The 17,445-nt window shown below is 38.3% G+C and overlaps 1 protein-coding gene across 1 annotated transcript in view; it reads right to left on the minus strand.

The window, feature by feature from the left end:
* Positions 1-734: 734 nt before the first annotated feature.
* The window catches only part of LOC127154642 (uncharacterized), a 78,927-nt gene continuing 62,216 nt past the window's right edge, over positions 735-17,445 (minus strand). The window contains exons 6-7 of the mRNA XM_051096312.1: positions 14,681-14,800; positions 735-5,660 (exon numbers count right to left, since the gene is read on the minus strand). Of these exons, the coding sequence (XP_050952269.1) occupies positions 5,196-5,660; positions 14,681-14,800 (585 nt within the window). The 3' untranslated portion in view covers positions 735-5,195. The remainder of the gene's footprint in view (positions 5,661-14,680; positions 14,801-17,445) is intronic.

The raw sequence follows: 17,445 nt of genomic DNA on the forward strand, positions 1-17,445 counted from the left end.
TGTATTCTCTCACCTTATTAACAGATTACTACTGAAGCCTGTTTCCGCCACATCATAGGAAAACAAACCAGGTAATTGCAACTTTTTATCTCACATTTCCGACCTTTTCACACAATTCTGAGAAAAAAAGTCAGAATTGCAAGACATAAACTTATAATGCTGACTTTTTTTCTCTCAATCCTCACTTTTTTCCTCAGTATTCTCAGTTTTTTCACCACAGAATAAAAATAAAAATAAAAAAGGTAAGTTTTTATCTCACATTTCTGAGATGAACTCAGGTGAGACGTAAACTCAGAATTGTGAGATAAAAAGATCTTTTTCTATTCCAAGGCATGCATGCTATTTTGCAGTAGAATAACCAGCGTACAACCAGCCATAAGGTGCAACTTTATTAAAAAAGTAAAAACAAATATTTATATGAATGATTTTTTTATAGAAAACATTACAATCTTTTGCACAGAATTTTACTAAACAGATTTCTTTTTTTTATACACCACACTCTGTGTTACACTTTAGGTGGACCACACATAAATTCAGTTAAGCCAAGGACATATGCTGGGGAAGCAGTGTTACTATGTACACACTTCACAACATACAACCTAAAGAGCAGAAGTAGAAACCTTTCATTACTTTTTAAAACATCAACACCAGAGCTTTTCTTTTATAATATAGTTATGTTGCATTGCAGTATGCTCTATATACATGCGATTTGGTCTGTTTTGTTATGGTAGAAAGTTTAACCACACATGGTCGAGTGAACAAGAAGCATCACGTCAGTCGATACGTCTGTCGAACGCAAGCAGATGGATTTTTAATAGATTAATATTTACACACTTGCCAATAAATATCATACTTCGGGCATGTTATTTCCCTGCCTCTTTTAAGAACAAACATGGTTGAAAAACCAATAAACCCTTGTGCAATCACACCCCGAAAGATCTCGTTTTCATCAAAAACAATGCTAGGCCGGACGATCGGAGCTTTCAACCTCTCAACATCAAAAGCGCCGATCCGCCCTACAATACAAAGCGAGCCCTGTGCTAGACGGACAGATTCAGGAGTGGAAGGAACCGCCAAGCCAAAGCTAAAGTGGAGCACACTTCCTCCCTCAATATGGCAAACGTCAAATCTCAAGGACACATGTTAATAACGGCAGGGAGGGCCTACAGTTGCTTTGAGACCAGATCCCCGCTGTTTTGGACGAGTCCTGGACCAGATATGTGCTTTGTGCTCCCTGAGAAGATCCATAACCTCTCAGCAGCAGCAGCCACCTATGGCGTCTCCACTTCCCATTTGGTGACTGGTATTCCGTTTTTGGCACTATGTCTTATAGCGAGAGGCACGGGAATGAATTATACATTACATCTGATGCACCAGAAAGGATAAAGAAAAAAACTACAGCTTTTTTGTTTCCAGAAGCATGCATTGCGAGCAAGGAAATAGTTGCAGCCAACTCGAAAACTGGAACGGAACAGTGAAACACGTGAATGGCAGTGATAGTAGCTTTTTCAACCATTGCTACAAGTGGAAACGAGTTAACCAATACATTTTTATAAGAAAATAGAGTGCCATAAAAATCTTTCATCTTGGTATATATTAAAACTGACAGGACAAACCCAACGTTTCTCACCAGAGGTTGCATGTGACATGGATGAGGACAGTATATTGGTTATTTCTCCTTAAAGAACTCTATCTACCATCCCTGAGCTGATAATTTGGCCCTCTCAAATGCCGAAATCCCTTTCCTCCGGGCCTCTCCTGTAGCCCTCCAACAGACTTTAATGATCTGTATATGCAGTATACTTGGTACGGTAAAATCACCAACCATGCATCGGAGTTGTTTTGTATCATTTCGGAAGTCTTTGGGGATCATCCCGAATGGTTTCCCCCTGCAGAGGTTGCGTTATTGTGCTATTATTTTCTGTGATTCCTAATCCAAGCTCCCATAATGCATGTGGGAAAGGCATTGTTTACAATAGGATCAAGTCGCACAGACAGCCCAGAATATGAGACGTCCTTCCAAAAGACATTTACTAGCAACCATAAGCCTTGTGCTGTGTTTTCCTTGGACACCGTCTCCATGAAATGCTGCTGACGGCTAAGCCAGCCGGAGGCCCAGCGAGCCGGGGAGCGGTCCTGGCACACACTGACCTGAGAACAGTGGATCGAGAGCGGCCCAGGCCAAACTAGAAGCCTTTATTGCCCTCCGTATGCACACCGCAACGTTCCAGCACACTGACGCTACAAGCCTCATAAACTCGGATGTTAACAATGACATGTTAACTAGCTAGGCTGAGGCATCCCGAAAAATCCTGTTTCGCTTTTTTCCATTTCCTTTATGTTCGTATTGCAAAAATGTCAAATCTTGTGAGAAACGAGCGGTATATCACTAAAACTACCTGACACATCCAAAGATTGGGCAGAAGTGGCATGCTATAGACGAAATAATCAAAAATCAAAAGAAATTTTAGAGCTAATGCACTTACACAGCCATAAAGTGACCTTTAAGCAGGCCCACATGGAATCTGCACCCGCTAAACACAGAAAGCTCTGCAAAATAGTTTATTCATTTTTTTAATTATTATTTAAATAGAGAGAGATACCCACACCACTGTTCAAATGTTTGGGGTCAGATTAAATTTTTTTTTTATTATTATTATTATTTTATTCAGCTGATATAATGTTACAAAAGATTCCTGTTTAAAATAAATGCTGTTTTTTTTAATCTGTTATTCATTAAAAAATCCTATCAAACATTGATAATAATAAACAAATGTGTCTTAAAATTCTGTGTTTTTATAACAGGAATAAATGAAATTTTAAACAGTAAAGCTGTTTTGACTGTATTTTTGATTAAATAAATGCATCCTTGGTGAGCTTAAGAAACTTAAAGGATCAGAACAAAAATTTACAGGTAATGTACTCACCCCCTTGTCAGCCAAGATGTTCATGTCATTCTTTCTTCAGTAGTAAAGAAATTATGTTTTTTGAGGAAAACATTTCAGGAATTTTCTCTATATAGGCTTCTATGGTGCCTGTGAGTTTAAACATCCAAAATGCAGTTTAAATGCAGCTTCAAATGGCTCTAAATGACCCCAGCCGAGGAAAAGGGTCTACTTTTTAACCCCAAATGCCCGTTCTGTCTAGCTCTACGATGCACATGTGGACTCTGTGCACTCCGGTTCAATGCAGTTAGGGTATGTCAAAAAAACTCCCATCTTATTTTCTCCTCCAACTTCAAAATCTTCTTGCATCTTCTTACATCAACCCAGTGTTTACAAAGTGAACGTGCAAAGAAGATCAAACGCCCTTTACAAAAAAACAGTGATGTAGGCCGATTTTGAAGTTGGAGGAGAAAATGAGATTGGAGTTCCTAACTGTATTGAACCGGAAAAAAACGGAGTACACACAAAGCTAGACAAGATGAGCATTTGAGCTTAAAAAGTGTATAAATTCTAAATTTTTTAGAAAATAACCAATCGTTTCGCTAGTTATGACCCTTCTTCCTCGGCTGGGATCATTTAGAGCCCTTTGAAGCTGCATTTAAACTGCATTTTCGAAGTTTAAACTCGCAGAATGTTTTTCTTGAAAAACACAATTTCTTTATGACTGAAGAAAGAAAGACATGAACATCTGGATGACAAGGGGGTGAGTAAGCTATCTGTAATTTCTGTTCTGGAAGTGAACTACTCCTTTAATTATACCCGTTTTAACAACATTAAATCTATTAAATACAAGTCAGCAGATTCTTCTTCAAGATGCAGAAAAAAATGCAGATTCCACCTGGCCCTGACTGCGAGTTACATGCGTACTGAAAAATGACCAGACATACTGTATGTACACCACCTAAACTGTCGCACTGCATACATAATGTTTAAGGTGGAAAACAAGAGAAGTTAACTCTGTATTCTGTTATTTCAGCTAAACTAACACTGTGGTGGTGGCTGGCCGGCTCAAGCTGAGAGAACCAGTCAGGTGTGTTTTCGAAGCGGGAGGGGAGGGGACGGGACGGGGGTTTAGCTGACGACTCATGTGATCCCTGTGTTAATGTGCAGGTAGTGCTCACATGGCAGTGGGACTGACCGACAGTGTGTACATAGTGATTTTACACTACCTGTCAAAAGTTTGGAATTATGCTGACCAAGGCTGTACTATTGATCACAAATACGGTGAAATCAGTAATACTGTGAAATATTATTACAAATTAAAATAACTGTTTTCTGTTTGAATATATAGTAAAATGTAATTTATTTCTGTGATGCAAAGCTGAATTTTCAGCATCATTACTCCAGTCTCCAGTGACACATTATCCTTCAGAAATCAGTCTAATGTGCTGATTTGCTACACAGTTATTTATAATGACTCTTGTTATTATCCATGTTAAAAACAGTTGTGGTGCTTAATATTTATGTGAAAAACTGTGATAAAATTTTCTCAATTTTTTGATAATAGAAAGTTCAATGAACAGCATTTTATTTTAATTTATTTTTAAATAGTACATAAAAGCACAAAAATGTTTCACAAATGTACTAAGCACCTAAAGCTGTTTTCAACATTGATAATAATGTCTCCTGAGCAGCATATCTGAAGGTTCATGTGACACTGAAGACTGGAGTAATGATGCTGAAAATTCAGCTTTGCATCACAGGAATAAATTACATTTTAATATATATTAAAATAGAAAACTGTTATTTTAATATGTAATAATATTACACAGTTTTACTGTATTTATGGTATTTTAGATCAAATAATTTCAGTCTTGGTGAGAGACTTGTTACAAAAACATTAAAAATCTTAAACTTTTGGCTGGTAGTGTACATAATTATTTGCAAACTCTCCTGTGCTACAGTGAGTCTTAAAGTCATATTGATTTTAACCCTGCAGTAAACTATGATTAGTGACTGTAGCATGGTGGAAAAACCGGTTTAGATCCCTGGATTTGGTGAGCATGCCTGTCAGCTAAAAACAGCCGGGCTGCAGGCCTGGTTCTGCCAATTGAGTGTTGTTTTGTCTGCATGAGTGTTGCAGCTGATTGTGCACTCCTATGGTAAGAATAAATATATATTGGTTGTGTGGTTATGTAGGTTGGCGTGTGTTTGGCAGCTGTAGGCTGTGTATCTTTTTATTTGTCAGAGGGCTGAAGTTAGTTTTTTTCCCCTTTGTAGGTGTTTAATTCGACGGTTTAAGTCAGGCGTTTATAGCCCGGTAACGTACATTTCCATGCCGTCGTTAAAGGTAAAGATAGTGGTGGTGCTCGCTGCGTTTGCTCCCTGCTTCACATCACCGATAGTCTCGTAAAAGTTCTCGCAGGTCATAGCTCTGCCCGGACCCTGTACGGGTTTCTTTTTGGGCTTCAGCGTGTTGCTGGCCAGCTTCTCTCGCTTCCGGTGGGAATCGATGGTGGCGTAGGCCGGGTCTGACTCTTGCGCCAGGCCCCGGGGCCACGTCTTCTCGCCCACAGGTTCGTAGCAGGGCTCCTCCTGGGTGCTGCTTCTCCCCCATTGTTCCTCCCCTGAAGCCCCGGCAGCGGGCCAGCCAGCGCCGCCCCGATCCGCCTCTTGGGACGCAGCAGAGGCCGTCGGCCTGCTATCCTCCTGGCTTTGACCCTGCTGGTGTCTCCTCTTCAGGGTCTTACAAACAGTAGAGTACATGTCAGAGATCTGAGGACAGAGAGAGAGAGAACCACAGAATGAGAAACACTCAAGAGCCTGCCAAGGTTTAGCTTTGCCAAAGTGGATTTCGTAATAATAACCGTCCTGGAGCACATTCTCAGGTTACAGTTATAGTGCTGAAGGAGTTACAAAAAACACACAGATTTCAGAACTTGCAAAGTTAATTTCCACCAGCGAATGCTATCTACAACTTGCCTGTGCAAATACTAGGGTGTTCTGGATGGTTGCTAGATTGTTATAAGTAGTTACTACATTGTAATGAGTGGTCGGTTGTTCTTTGTGGTTGCTAGGGTGTTCTGTATGGTTGCTGGATTGTTATAAGTAGTTACTACACTGTTCTGAGTGGTCGGTTGTTCTTGGTGGTTGCTAGGGTGTTCTGGATGGCTGCTAGATTGGTATAGGTAGTTGCTATGCTGTTATGAGTGGTTAGATGTTCTTGGTGGTTGCTAGGGTGATCTGGATGGTTGCTAGGTTGTTATAGGTAGTTGCTATGCTGTTATGAGTGGTCGGTTGTTCTTGGTGGTTGCTAGAGTGTTCTGGATGGTTGCTAGGTTGTTTTAGGTAGTTGCTAGGCTGTTCTGAGCAGCCAGTTGTTCTTTGTGGTTGCTAGGTTTTTTTAAGGGAGTTGCTAGGCTGTTCCGAGTGGTTGGTTGTTCTTGGTGGTTGCTAGGGTGTTCTGGATGGTTGCTAGATTGGTATAGGTAGTTGCTATGCCGTTATGAGTGGTCAGATGTTCTTGATGGTTGCTAGGTTGTTATAGGTAGTTGCTAGGCTGTTATGAGTGGTCGGTTCTTGGTGGTTGCTAGGGTGTTCTGGATGGTTGCTAGATTGGTATAGGTAGTTGCTATGCCGTTATGAGTGGTCAGATGTTCTTGATGGTTGCTAGGTTGTTATAGGTAGTTGCTAGGCTGTTATGAGTGGTCGGTTCTTGGTGGTTGCTAGGGTGTTCTGGATGGTTGCTAGATTGGTATAGGTAGTTGCTATGCCGTTATGAGTGGTCAGATGTTCTTGATGGTTGCTAGGTTGTTATAGATAGTTGCTAGACTGTTATGAGTGGTTGGTGGTTCTTGTTGGGTGTTCTGGGTGGTTGCTAGGTTTTTCTTGGTCATTGCTAGGTTGTTTCAGGTAGTTGCTATGCTGTTAAGAGTGGTCAGTCATTCCTGGTGGTTGCTATGGTGTTCTGGGTGGTTGCTAGGTTTTTCTTGTCGTTGCTAGGTTGTTGTAGGTAGTTGCTAGGCTATTATGAGTGGTCAGTTGTTCTTGGTGGTTGCTAGGGTGATCTGGATGGTTGCTAGGTTGTTGTAGGTAGTTGCTAGGCTATTATGAGTGGTCAGTTGTTCTTGGTGGTTTCTAGGGGGATCTGGATGGTTGCTAGGTTGTTTTAGGTAGTTGCTGGGCTGTTATGAGTGGTTGGTTGTTCTTGCTGGTTGCTAGAGTATTATGGATGGTTGCTAGGTTTTTTCAGCATTGCTAGGTTGTTTTAAGTAGTTGCTAGGCTGTTATGCGTGGTCAGTTGTTCTTGGTGTCTGCTAGGGTGATCTGGATAGTTGCCAGGTTTTAGGTGACTGCTAGGCTCTTATGAGTGGTTGGTTGTTCTTGGTGGTTGCTAGGTTTTCTTGGTCATTGCTAGGTTGTTTTAGGTAGTTGCCAGGCTGTTATGAGTGGTCCGTTGTTTGTACTGGCTGCTAGGGTGTTATGTATGGTTGCTAGGTTTTTCTTGGCCATTGTTGTTAGGCTGTTATAAGTGGTTGGTTGTTCTTGATGGTAACTAGGATGTTCTGGATGGTTGCTAGGATTTTCTTGGTCATTGCTAGGTTATTTTAGGTAATGGCTAGGTTTTTATGAGTGTTTGGTTGCTAGGGCATTCTGGACGGTTGCTAGGTAATTTTAGGTAGTTAGTTCCTAGGCTGTTATGAGTGGTCAGTTGTTCTTGGTGGTTGCTATGGTGATCTGGATGGTTGCTAGGTTGTTTTAGGTAGTTGCTAGGATGTTCTGAGTGGTCGGTTGATCTTGGTGGTTGCTAGGGTGTTCTGGATAGTTGCTAGGCTGTTATGAGTGGTCGGTTGTTCATGCTGGTTGCAAGGGTGTTCTGGATGGTTGCTAGGTTTTCTTGGCCATTGCTGGGTTGTTTTAGGTAGTTGCTAGGATGTTATGAGTGGTTGGTTGTTCTTGGAGGTTGCTAGGGTGTTCTGAATGGTTGATAGGTTTTAGGTAGTTGCTAGGCTGTTATGAGTGGTTGGTTGTTCATGCTGGTTGCAGTGGTGTTCTGGATGGTTGCTAGGTTTTTCTTGGCCATTGCTGGGTTGTTTTAGGTAGTTGCTAGGATGTTTTGAGTGGTTGGTTGTTCTTGGTGGTTGCTGGGGGGTTCTGGATAGTTGCTAGGTTTTCCTTGGCCATTGCTAGGTTGTTTTAGGTAGTTGACAGGCTGTTTTGAGTGGTCAGTTCTTGGTGATTGCTACGGTGTTCTGGATGGTTTGTCTGGATGGGCAAAATTTAATAGTCAGATTTAATGGGTTGACCAAATAGTAATAGTGATGACTGGCTTAACAAGGAGACAAAAGAACAGATAAGAGTTAACACAACACAACCTCTAATATGCCTAAAGATGTAGCATACGCATTGCACAGATGCCCAGAGCGCTGAGTGTTTGACTCGTGTGTCATAGTGTGTGTGGTAACAGGACTCTGCTTGCACACAGCAGAAACATGACCCACTTTAGCCGTGATCGACAGAGCCAGTGTAAACGCTCTTATCTGTTACCTAACCTGCTGATAAGCCTGTTAAACTTTCACCACAGCAGCCCACTGAGACGTTGTTAACTTTGCTAACCAGACAGGAGGTAAATGGGAAGTTTTCCCACAATCCTCTTAATCATGTGTGGTCTACTATGAGTATGTGATTCAAGAAAATGTCTAACATACACTGATTAGGGGTGTGTAATATTTATCATCTACCATAATTGTTGTTTTAACGATGTGCAAGCTGAGATTAACAAGTCTGTCACACACTTTGCAAAAATCGTATGATTTATTATTTAATCATCCATTCATAAAAACAGTCACATGCTTCATTTCTAAATGAATCAGCTGTTTTAAACAAATCGTTTGAATTAATGAGTCAGTAAATCTCTCATTAAGATGTCCGAAATTAAATTTATTCATTATTTAAACATTATTCATATTACTCATATTCATACTATATAGAACTATCTGTATAAATTTTTTAATGCAAAGTAAATTCAAATTCGCTAAGTAAATTTCAATTCGAAAGTAGTACCATCATAGACTGTAAAAAAAAAAAAAGATGGGCGATGCATCTCCACTTCCTTCCATTATAGAAAAGTGAAGCCAAAACATCACAGTATGGCTGCTGTCATCTTAAGCCAATGACATCAGTAGTGATTCATTTGGAACCTGAGTTTGCGCAGTAGGGAATAATTTGGAGCCCAAGTCTATGCAGCAGTGATTCATTTGGAGCCTGAGTCTGTGCAAAAGTGATTCATTTGGAATCCGAGTCTGCAGCGATTCATTTGGAGCCTGAGTCTGTGCAGTAGTGATTCATTTGAAGCCTGAGTCTGTGCAAAAGTGATTTATTTGGAGCCTGAGTCTGCACAGTAGTGATTCATTTGGAGCCTGAGTCTGTGCAAAAGTGATTCATTTGGAGCCTGAGTCGGCACAGTAGTGATTCTTTTGGAGCCTGAGTCTGTGCAAAAGTGATTCTTTTGGAGCCCGAGTCTGCGCAATAGTGATTTATTTGGAGCCTGAGTCTGCACAGTAGTGATTCATTTGGAGCCTGAGTCTGTGCAAAAGTGATTCATTTGGAGCCTGAGTCGGCACAGTAGTGATTCTTTTGGAGCCTGAGTCTGCGCAATAGTGATTGTTTTGGAGCCTGAGTCTGCACAGTAGTGATTCATTTAGAATCCGAGTTTGTGCAGTAGCGATTCATTTAGAGCCCAAATCTTATGGAAATCATCTTTGGAAAAATTGTATTTTAAGTGTAATTAGATTATTTAGTTCGGCTTACGTCCCATTCGCGTACAGGGAGAGAGCGGGGTTTATGACCATCGAAATGTTTTGGCTTCACTTTTCATTGCATGCGCAGATGTACGCAATTTCAGATGCGCACAGGGATTTGCTGCCACCTATTGGCGATTTTAGTGTCATGTTTGTTTATCCATAACAGGCTTAAACCAACCAAGCTACCAGCACAAAAACACAGTAAAATATTGTTCAGTTATCATTTACTGAACAAATCCCAAATAATACTGAGATTTGTTTTGTCAATATCACACTCCTACCACTGTGTGTTTGTGTGTGTGTGTGTGTGTGTTCACCTCGCATACCCTCTCTGTGGTAGATGACATTTAGCACTTCCAGCTCAATGGCATGTGTAAAATCCCAGTCAAGAATTCAACTCAGCTCTCCAACTCACATAGTGACCTTTACGGCATCCATGCGTACAGGCAAAGGAGATGTTATTGCATTAATAGAGCTGCAGATACAACTGTTTTTGTCATGTTAACACCTCTAACTGGTCTGGAAAACAACAGTGCAGCGTTACCGTACTGTAATCTGCAGGCCGCGGCACGACGCATAGCATGCGTCTGAACGCAGGCATGACTGAACCAGCCGATTTCAAGAAAACCGCTGAGTTTCATGTTGTTTGAAACTCCCAAATGTGTATTTGTGTCTGCGCGCCCCGCTGATCTCTTCTCCTCCGTGTTGAGCATTGTTTACCGTGCTGTGCAGCACTTTGCAGAGAGAGAGGAAATCACAATGACGGGGGTTTCAAAACTCTCTGCAGCTGTTGAGAAAGCCTTGAGTTTTTTTTCTCCTTCCTCTTGCTCTCTCACTCTCTTTTTCTTTCCCCTTCGTATTGCTCTCTCTTTATCATTCCCTTGCAATCTCCCCCCCCAACACACACAGACACACACACATACTTTTTTCTCATTTCTCATCTTACAAATGCAAGTCTTCTGAGGCAACTCAATCTTACATGACTTGCAGCAAGTGTGCGTACACAGGTGTGTTGGCACTTGGACACAAAAGCAGTGGGAATTGTACCATTTGCAGATTATATTAGGTAATTACAATAGATGAATAAACAAGAATACAAATGAATAATGTGAAAATATAACAAATTGCATGCAGTTTTTATGAGCTCACAGAGAAACTACAGGGAACACTTTTAAAAATTATACTGTCACAATGCACAGCCACTGAAAGGCACTGCAAATATGATAAAAACTGTCTAAAAATGTTTTTAGAAGTCCAATGATTTTTCCTATGTTTAGTGTAATGTGTCAAGAGAAGTAGAGCAGAGGGCCATGCAGTGTCACGCCCACACACCTAATGACATGAAACTGGGCGTGTCTGGACAAGAGAAGGAATGAGCAGAGAAGTGAGAGAGACGGAGCGTGGAGAAGTGTATTCAGCTCACCGGTTACAACAGCCAACACTTCTATCTGAGCCAAAGACGTTCAGCTTACTGTCACACTGCTATGGAACAAAATAAGTGTAGAATGTCATTTTTAAAGTACATTAAATGCCACCCGAGGTGCAAATTGTAAAACCAAAGAACAGAATTGTTGTATAAAAATTTATAATCTAATATAAAAAAATTGCAAAATGCAAAAATGTACAAATATATTTGAAAATATACTCTAATATATAACTAAATTGCATATAAATTTGCATTATGTGATTTTATTTAAATAATCATATTTTTTAAAAAATGCATTTATTTAAATTGCTTAGAATCTGTTTATTAAAAAAAAGATAAATTAAAATAAATTACATTTAAAATATATTAAATATTAAAAACATATGATATATATATTATGGGCTCCAAACTATTAGTCTATTATTAGTCATGTTCATGTCTTTCTTTTAAGGAAAACATTGGACTTCAATGGGGATCGTGTTGAAGGTCCAAACTGCGAAGGGCTCTACACGATCCCAGCTGAGGAATATGGGTTTTATCTAATGAAACATTTTCTAAAAAAAAAACAAAAAACAAAAATAAAACAAAACAAAAAAACAAAACAAAACAAACAAACATACAAACAAACATACAAAAAAAAAAAAAAAATATATATATATATATATATATATATATATATATATGTCTATCAAAAACACAGAAAAAAAAAACAATAATACTGCAAAATGTTATTACAATATAAAATAATGTTTTTTATTTTAGTATACTTCAATATAATTCATTCCTGTGATGTTCCTGTGATCAGCTGTTACTAAAGTCTTCAGTGTCACATGATCCTTCAGAAATCATTCTAATTTGCTGATTTATTATTAGAATTATCCATGCTGAAAACAGTTGTGCTGCCAAATATTTTTTGGAACCTGTGATTTTTTGTTTTTTCATGATTATTTGATGAATAACAAGTTAAAAAGAACAGCATTTATTCAAAATATAAATCTGTTCTAACAATGTAAATCTATGCTATCACTTTTTATTAATTTAACACATCCTTGGTAAATAAAAGTATTAATTTCTTTAAAAAAAGAAAGAAAGAATACAAATTTACTGACCCCAATCTCTTGAACAGTAGTTTATATTGTTAGAAAAGATTTCTATTTTAAACAAATACTGTTATTTTTACTTTTTATTCATGAAAGAATCCTGAAAGAAAAGTATCACAGGTTCCAACAAACTATTTGGCAGCACAACTGTTTCCAGCACTGATAATAAATCAGCATATTAGAATCATTTCTGATCATGTGACACTGAAGACTAAGATGCTGAAAAATTCAATTTAGCTTTGATCACAGAAATAAATTAGATTTTTAACGTATATTAAAATAGAATAACATTGTTTTATGTTGTAATATTTCACAATATAACTTTTTTTTGTAATTTTATTTATTTGTAGATACATTGTATGGGTCAAAATTATAGATTTTTCTTTTATGGCAAAAATCACTAGTAAATTAAGTAAATCATGTTCCATGAAGATATTTTGTAAAATTCCTAATGTAAATATATCAAAACTTAATTTTTGATTAGTCATATATATTGTTAAGAACATTATTTGAAGAACTTTAAAGGCAATTTTCTCAATATTTTGATTTTTTTGAACCCTCACATTCCTGATTTTTAAATAGTTGTATCTCGGCCAAATATTGTCCTATCCTAACAAACCATACATCAACGAAAAGCTTATTTAGTCAGCTTTCATATGATGTATAAATCTCAATTTTGAAAAAATGACCCTTTGACTGTTTTTGTGATCCAGGGTCACATATATATATATACACACACACACAATGCCCTCCAAAAGTTTAGAAACACCCTACAACAGTGGGGTTTTGGACAATATTGGCATGAATCCTTTTTAATTTGTGATGATTTTGCACTGATAAGGGACAACACAAACTACGAAAACATATTTTATTACATAAACAGTTTATACATAGAAAAAACGTAAATTTTCGATTCATCAAAATATTCACCATTAGCAGCTATTACAGCTCTGCATAATCTGGACCTAAATTCAGTGTATTCTAAACTTAATTGGCAATCAGTTGTTGAAGCTATTAAGGTGTGCTGACCCAAAAATCTTATAAAAACCTGGGCCAAGTTTAAACCAGTAACCAGGCATCACAGCTGGCAAAGGGGCTTGTGTCTGACTTTGACATGTATATATTGCCATTATTATGTAATCAAAATGAAAATTATTATTGCTGCTCTTCAATGATAATGTCAAGTTACTTTAATGTATTTGCACCAAAAAAATGATAAGGATTTATGCTGATATCGTCCAAAACCACACATTGCCAGGGGTGTTTCCAAACTTTTGGAGGGCAGTGTATAAATCTTTTAACCACAAATGCTCATCTTGTGCTAGCTCTGTGATGCACGTCTACGACTCCACGCATAACATTATCATGTTGGAAAGGTCTCAGTGGTTAGTAGAGTAGGGCGAAAAACTCCATCTCATTTTCTCCTCCAACTTCAAAATCGTCCAACATTGTTGTTTTACCTTTTTTGCAAAAGACATTTGACTTTCTCTGCACGTTCGCTTTGTAAACACTAGGTCGGTACTTCTGCCTAAGTCACGTGTGACCTTTCCAACGTGACTACGTAATGTGTGAAGTCAAACTAGTGCAAGATGAGCATTTGTGGTTAAAAAGTATATACATTTTTATTTTTTTTAGAAAACAACCGATCATTTCACTAGATAAGACCCTTATTCTTCGGCTGGGATCGTGTAGTCCTTTGAAGCACTGAAATTTGGAATGTTTTCCTCAAAAACCTATTTTTTTTTTCGAGTGAAGAAAGAAAGACATGAACATCTTGGATGACACAGGGTTGAGTAAATTATCAGAAAATTTTAATTCTAGGAGTAAACCCTTTAAAGTATGATCTTACACAATTTAGCTTTTCTATTAAATCTTGATGACATTTAGTGCATTTTACCTAAAAAGGAGATAACATTGATTAAAAAAAAAACATTTTTGCACTTATAATGCAGCTGTTATCCTTTTAGAATCTGTATGTATTCTTCAAACGTAATCTACACTTGACATCTTTGCTGTAAATGCTTTAATCTGAATCCAAGTTGTAAGTTTTGATCGGCCACAGGAAGTGTGGTATTCCTTCTCTCCTCCCAACCCTGAACCGACAGTCAACAAGCCCAGTCTACAGACCTTTGACCTGCCTGTTAGTCATGCCATTCCAAACCCGCCACAGAGAGAGAGAGAGCAGGAAGAGAGACATGCGGGGGAGGGAGAAAAGGAGGCTCAAACTTTCTCTCTCACTCTCAAGCCACAATTTATCAGACTGCAGCCATCATTCCACTCGCTTCCTGCCCCAGAAAACACTCTTTGTTGACGTACGAGGGTCAGACCAAAGAGATCCGAAATGTATGCAAGTGGTCTTGGGATTTTGAGGTCAAATGTCAAAGTCTGAAACCTGATCCCTTCATGCAAACCTAGACAAATGTCGTGACCCCGTCTGCAGTGTTAAGATAGCTAGGCAGACATTACCTCCACGGCGGTGGGATGGCTGTGTCCGTTTTCCAGCTGAGGAACCCCTTGCATGATCATCTCATCCTCTTCTGGTGGTTTCCAAATGTACTGCTCTCCGTTGCCCATGAAGACTGCCTCCTGTTGGACACATAGGGAACATGCAGGCTGGTCAGATCTCCTCAAGCACTGCTAATGCAAACAGACCGAAGTTTATGTCATCTAAATTCTAGCTGAGTTCATGAGAGAAGCAGCAACCATCCGTTTTGTGAATGAATCAAGGTTTTTGTGTCAGATATTTTTAATGAATTATTAACTCTTGGTCAGGACAACATTCTAAATCATTCATCACCAATCAGACTGATTCTACAACCTGATTGATTAAACAACCATTTGAAGATATTAAAGGAATAGTTAACCCAAAAATGTCTAAGATGTAGAACAGTTTGCTTATTCATGAGAAATTTATGATTACATCACTTGCTCACCACTGGATCCTCTGCAGTGAATGGGTGCCGTCAGAATGAGAGTCGAAAACAGCTGATAAAAACATAACAATGTTTCACAAATAATAACTCCAGTCTATCAATTAACATCTTGCAAAGCGAAAAACTGTGTGTTCAATTCAGACAGGAAATGTTGTTATGAACAGAGATATTTTATATTTCATCTAGAAGTGACAGTTTAACATTAAAACATCTTAATGATGCATTTGTTACAAACATGCCACTTTTCACTTCACAAGATGTTAATTTATAGACTGGAGTGGTGTGGATTACTTGTGAATTACTGTGATGTTTTTATCAGCTGTTTGGACTCTCATTCTGACGGCACCCATTCACTGCAGAGGATCTATTGGTGAGCAAGTGATGTAATGATAAATTTCTCCAAATCTTTTCTCATGAATAAACAAACTCATCTACATCTTTTTTTGACGGCACCCATTCAGGCTAAGTACATTTTAGCAAATTTTCATTTCTGAGTGAACTATTCCTTCAATAGCAGGGTTATTATCATTAACTAAAACAAAAAATAAAAATAATAATAAAAAAAATAAATGTAACTGAAATAAATCTGAAATAAAATAAAGTATAAATATTAAATGAAAATCTTTAAATTACAATGAATAATTGTACTAATTAAAATAAGTTGAAGCACTAAAATCACTGACTGGAAATTAAAGCTAAAACTGAAAAAAGGGGAATAGAGACCTAAATTTTGGTCTTTTTGTCACAGAAAGCTATTATATGACACTTGGAACACTTGTATGAGCCACTTTTATGATTCTTCTTTGTCATTTTGTAGCTTAACAGAACCAGTTGTCATTCATATTTACTATAAAAATAAAACGGTGGCCAGTACATTCTTCAAAAGTTCACTGTTTGTGTCCCACAGAACAATGAAAGAAAGTCATGCTGGTCTGGAACGACATGAACTGTTCCTTTAATTTAGGACTGATTGGTGTTTGTTTCTACAATGGAAATGTTCTGTGAGTTAATCATTACACGAGCAGATATGTACGCTGCATAGAGAGTCAATGATTAAAGAGGGAAAGAAACACACCTCCTGTATGAATGATTAATACCAGCAGATGAATGGCTACAGTGTTTGCTGCTATTTATTTCCCTGGCTGAAGCAACTACCTGCTCTGTGGTTCCTCCCTGATGCCTTTAACACACAAAAAAAAAAAACACACATGGCGGGGCAGGCAGCCTGCCAACAGACCTTACATAATCCAGCACAGTGCACTGGAGTGACACATGTGCTGCACAACCGTACTGCATGCTCGCTTTCACGTAAACTCTAATAATATTTGCTCTAGATGCAGACTTGGATGCAATGCAGGTCAGACGCACAAACACAGACGCACATTATTTAGCCTTGCTTATGCATCAAATGGCACACTGTAAGTCAGATTTAGAAAGACAAGTATGCGCTGAATACAATACTGTGCCTGTGTAAACAAGCCATCAATCAACAAACCTGTGACAAAGAAGATTTTATCTCTATATGTGGGAAACAAACAGCACACACACACATAAAGACAAACAGAGCAGAGCTGAGCTAACAGGAAGACTGGATCATTATCCGATCATTGTCTGTGTGTTTTCCATTTTAAAGGCACCATCATTCCACATGGCTGTTCTGCTCTCTGCAAATCTTATCTGTCCTTGAAAGCCAAGCACAACACAAACAGGTATCAGCTGACAGGCGGACACGAATATGGGTGAAATGCGAACAGACGCTTAAACACACACACAAGCACACACACAAAGTATCAGCTAAAACAACTGACTTCAGTTTATTTTTAATTCTATGTCAATACAATGTTTTAGAATTTTAAATGATTTGATTATGTGGAAGGCAACATTTTAACATGTGCTAATGTTCATTTCTTGAATACCTTTAATCATGTAACATCTCAAATTCTAAAAGTTTAAAAATTGTAAAAATTAAAATAATATTAATAATAATAATAAATAAATAAAATGTACCATGTAAAAGTCACCAGTCACGTCAGTCTTGATTTCAGGTAAAGCTTTAGATTGGTGGATCCAGCGGATTTTTTTATATGAAACAGCACTCTCTAGTGTTCAAAACGTGTAACTGCACTAGCAGGATCTGCTTTAAGTGCTTACCATTTACATCAGTGCTAATGGCATAAAAACTCTTTTTTTTTCTCGCTTATTTTTTTCTGTTGCCTGGAAATAAAATGCAAGACCTTGACATTATTAAAGATGGGCCTATTAGATGAGCTAAAGGAACAACAACATTAAAGAGTAGTG

Source organism: Labeo rohita, chromosome 23 (genome assembly GCF_022985175.1).
Source record: "Labeo rohita strain BAU-BD-2019 chromosome 23, IGBB_LRoh.1.0, whole genome shotgun sequence".
Classification (NCBI taxonomy): Eukaryota; Metazoa; Chordata; class Actinopteri; order Cypriniformes; family Cyprinidae; genus Labeo; species Labeo rohita.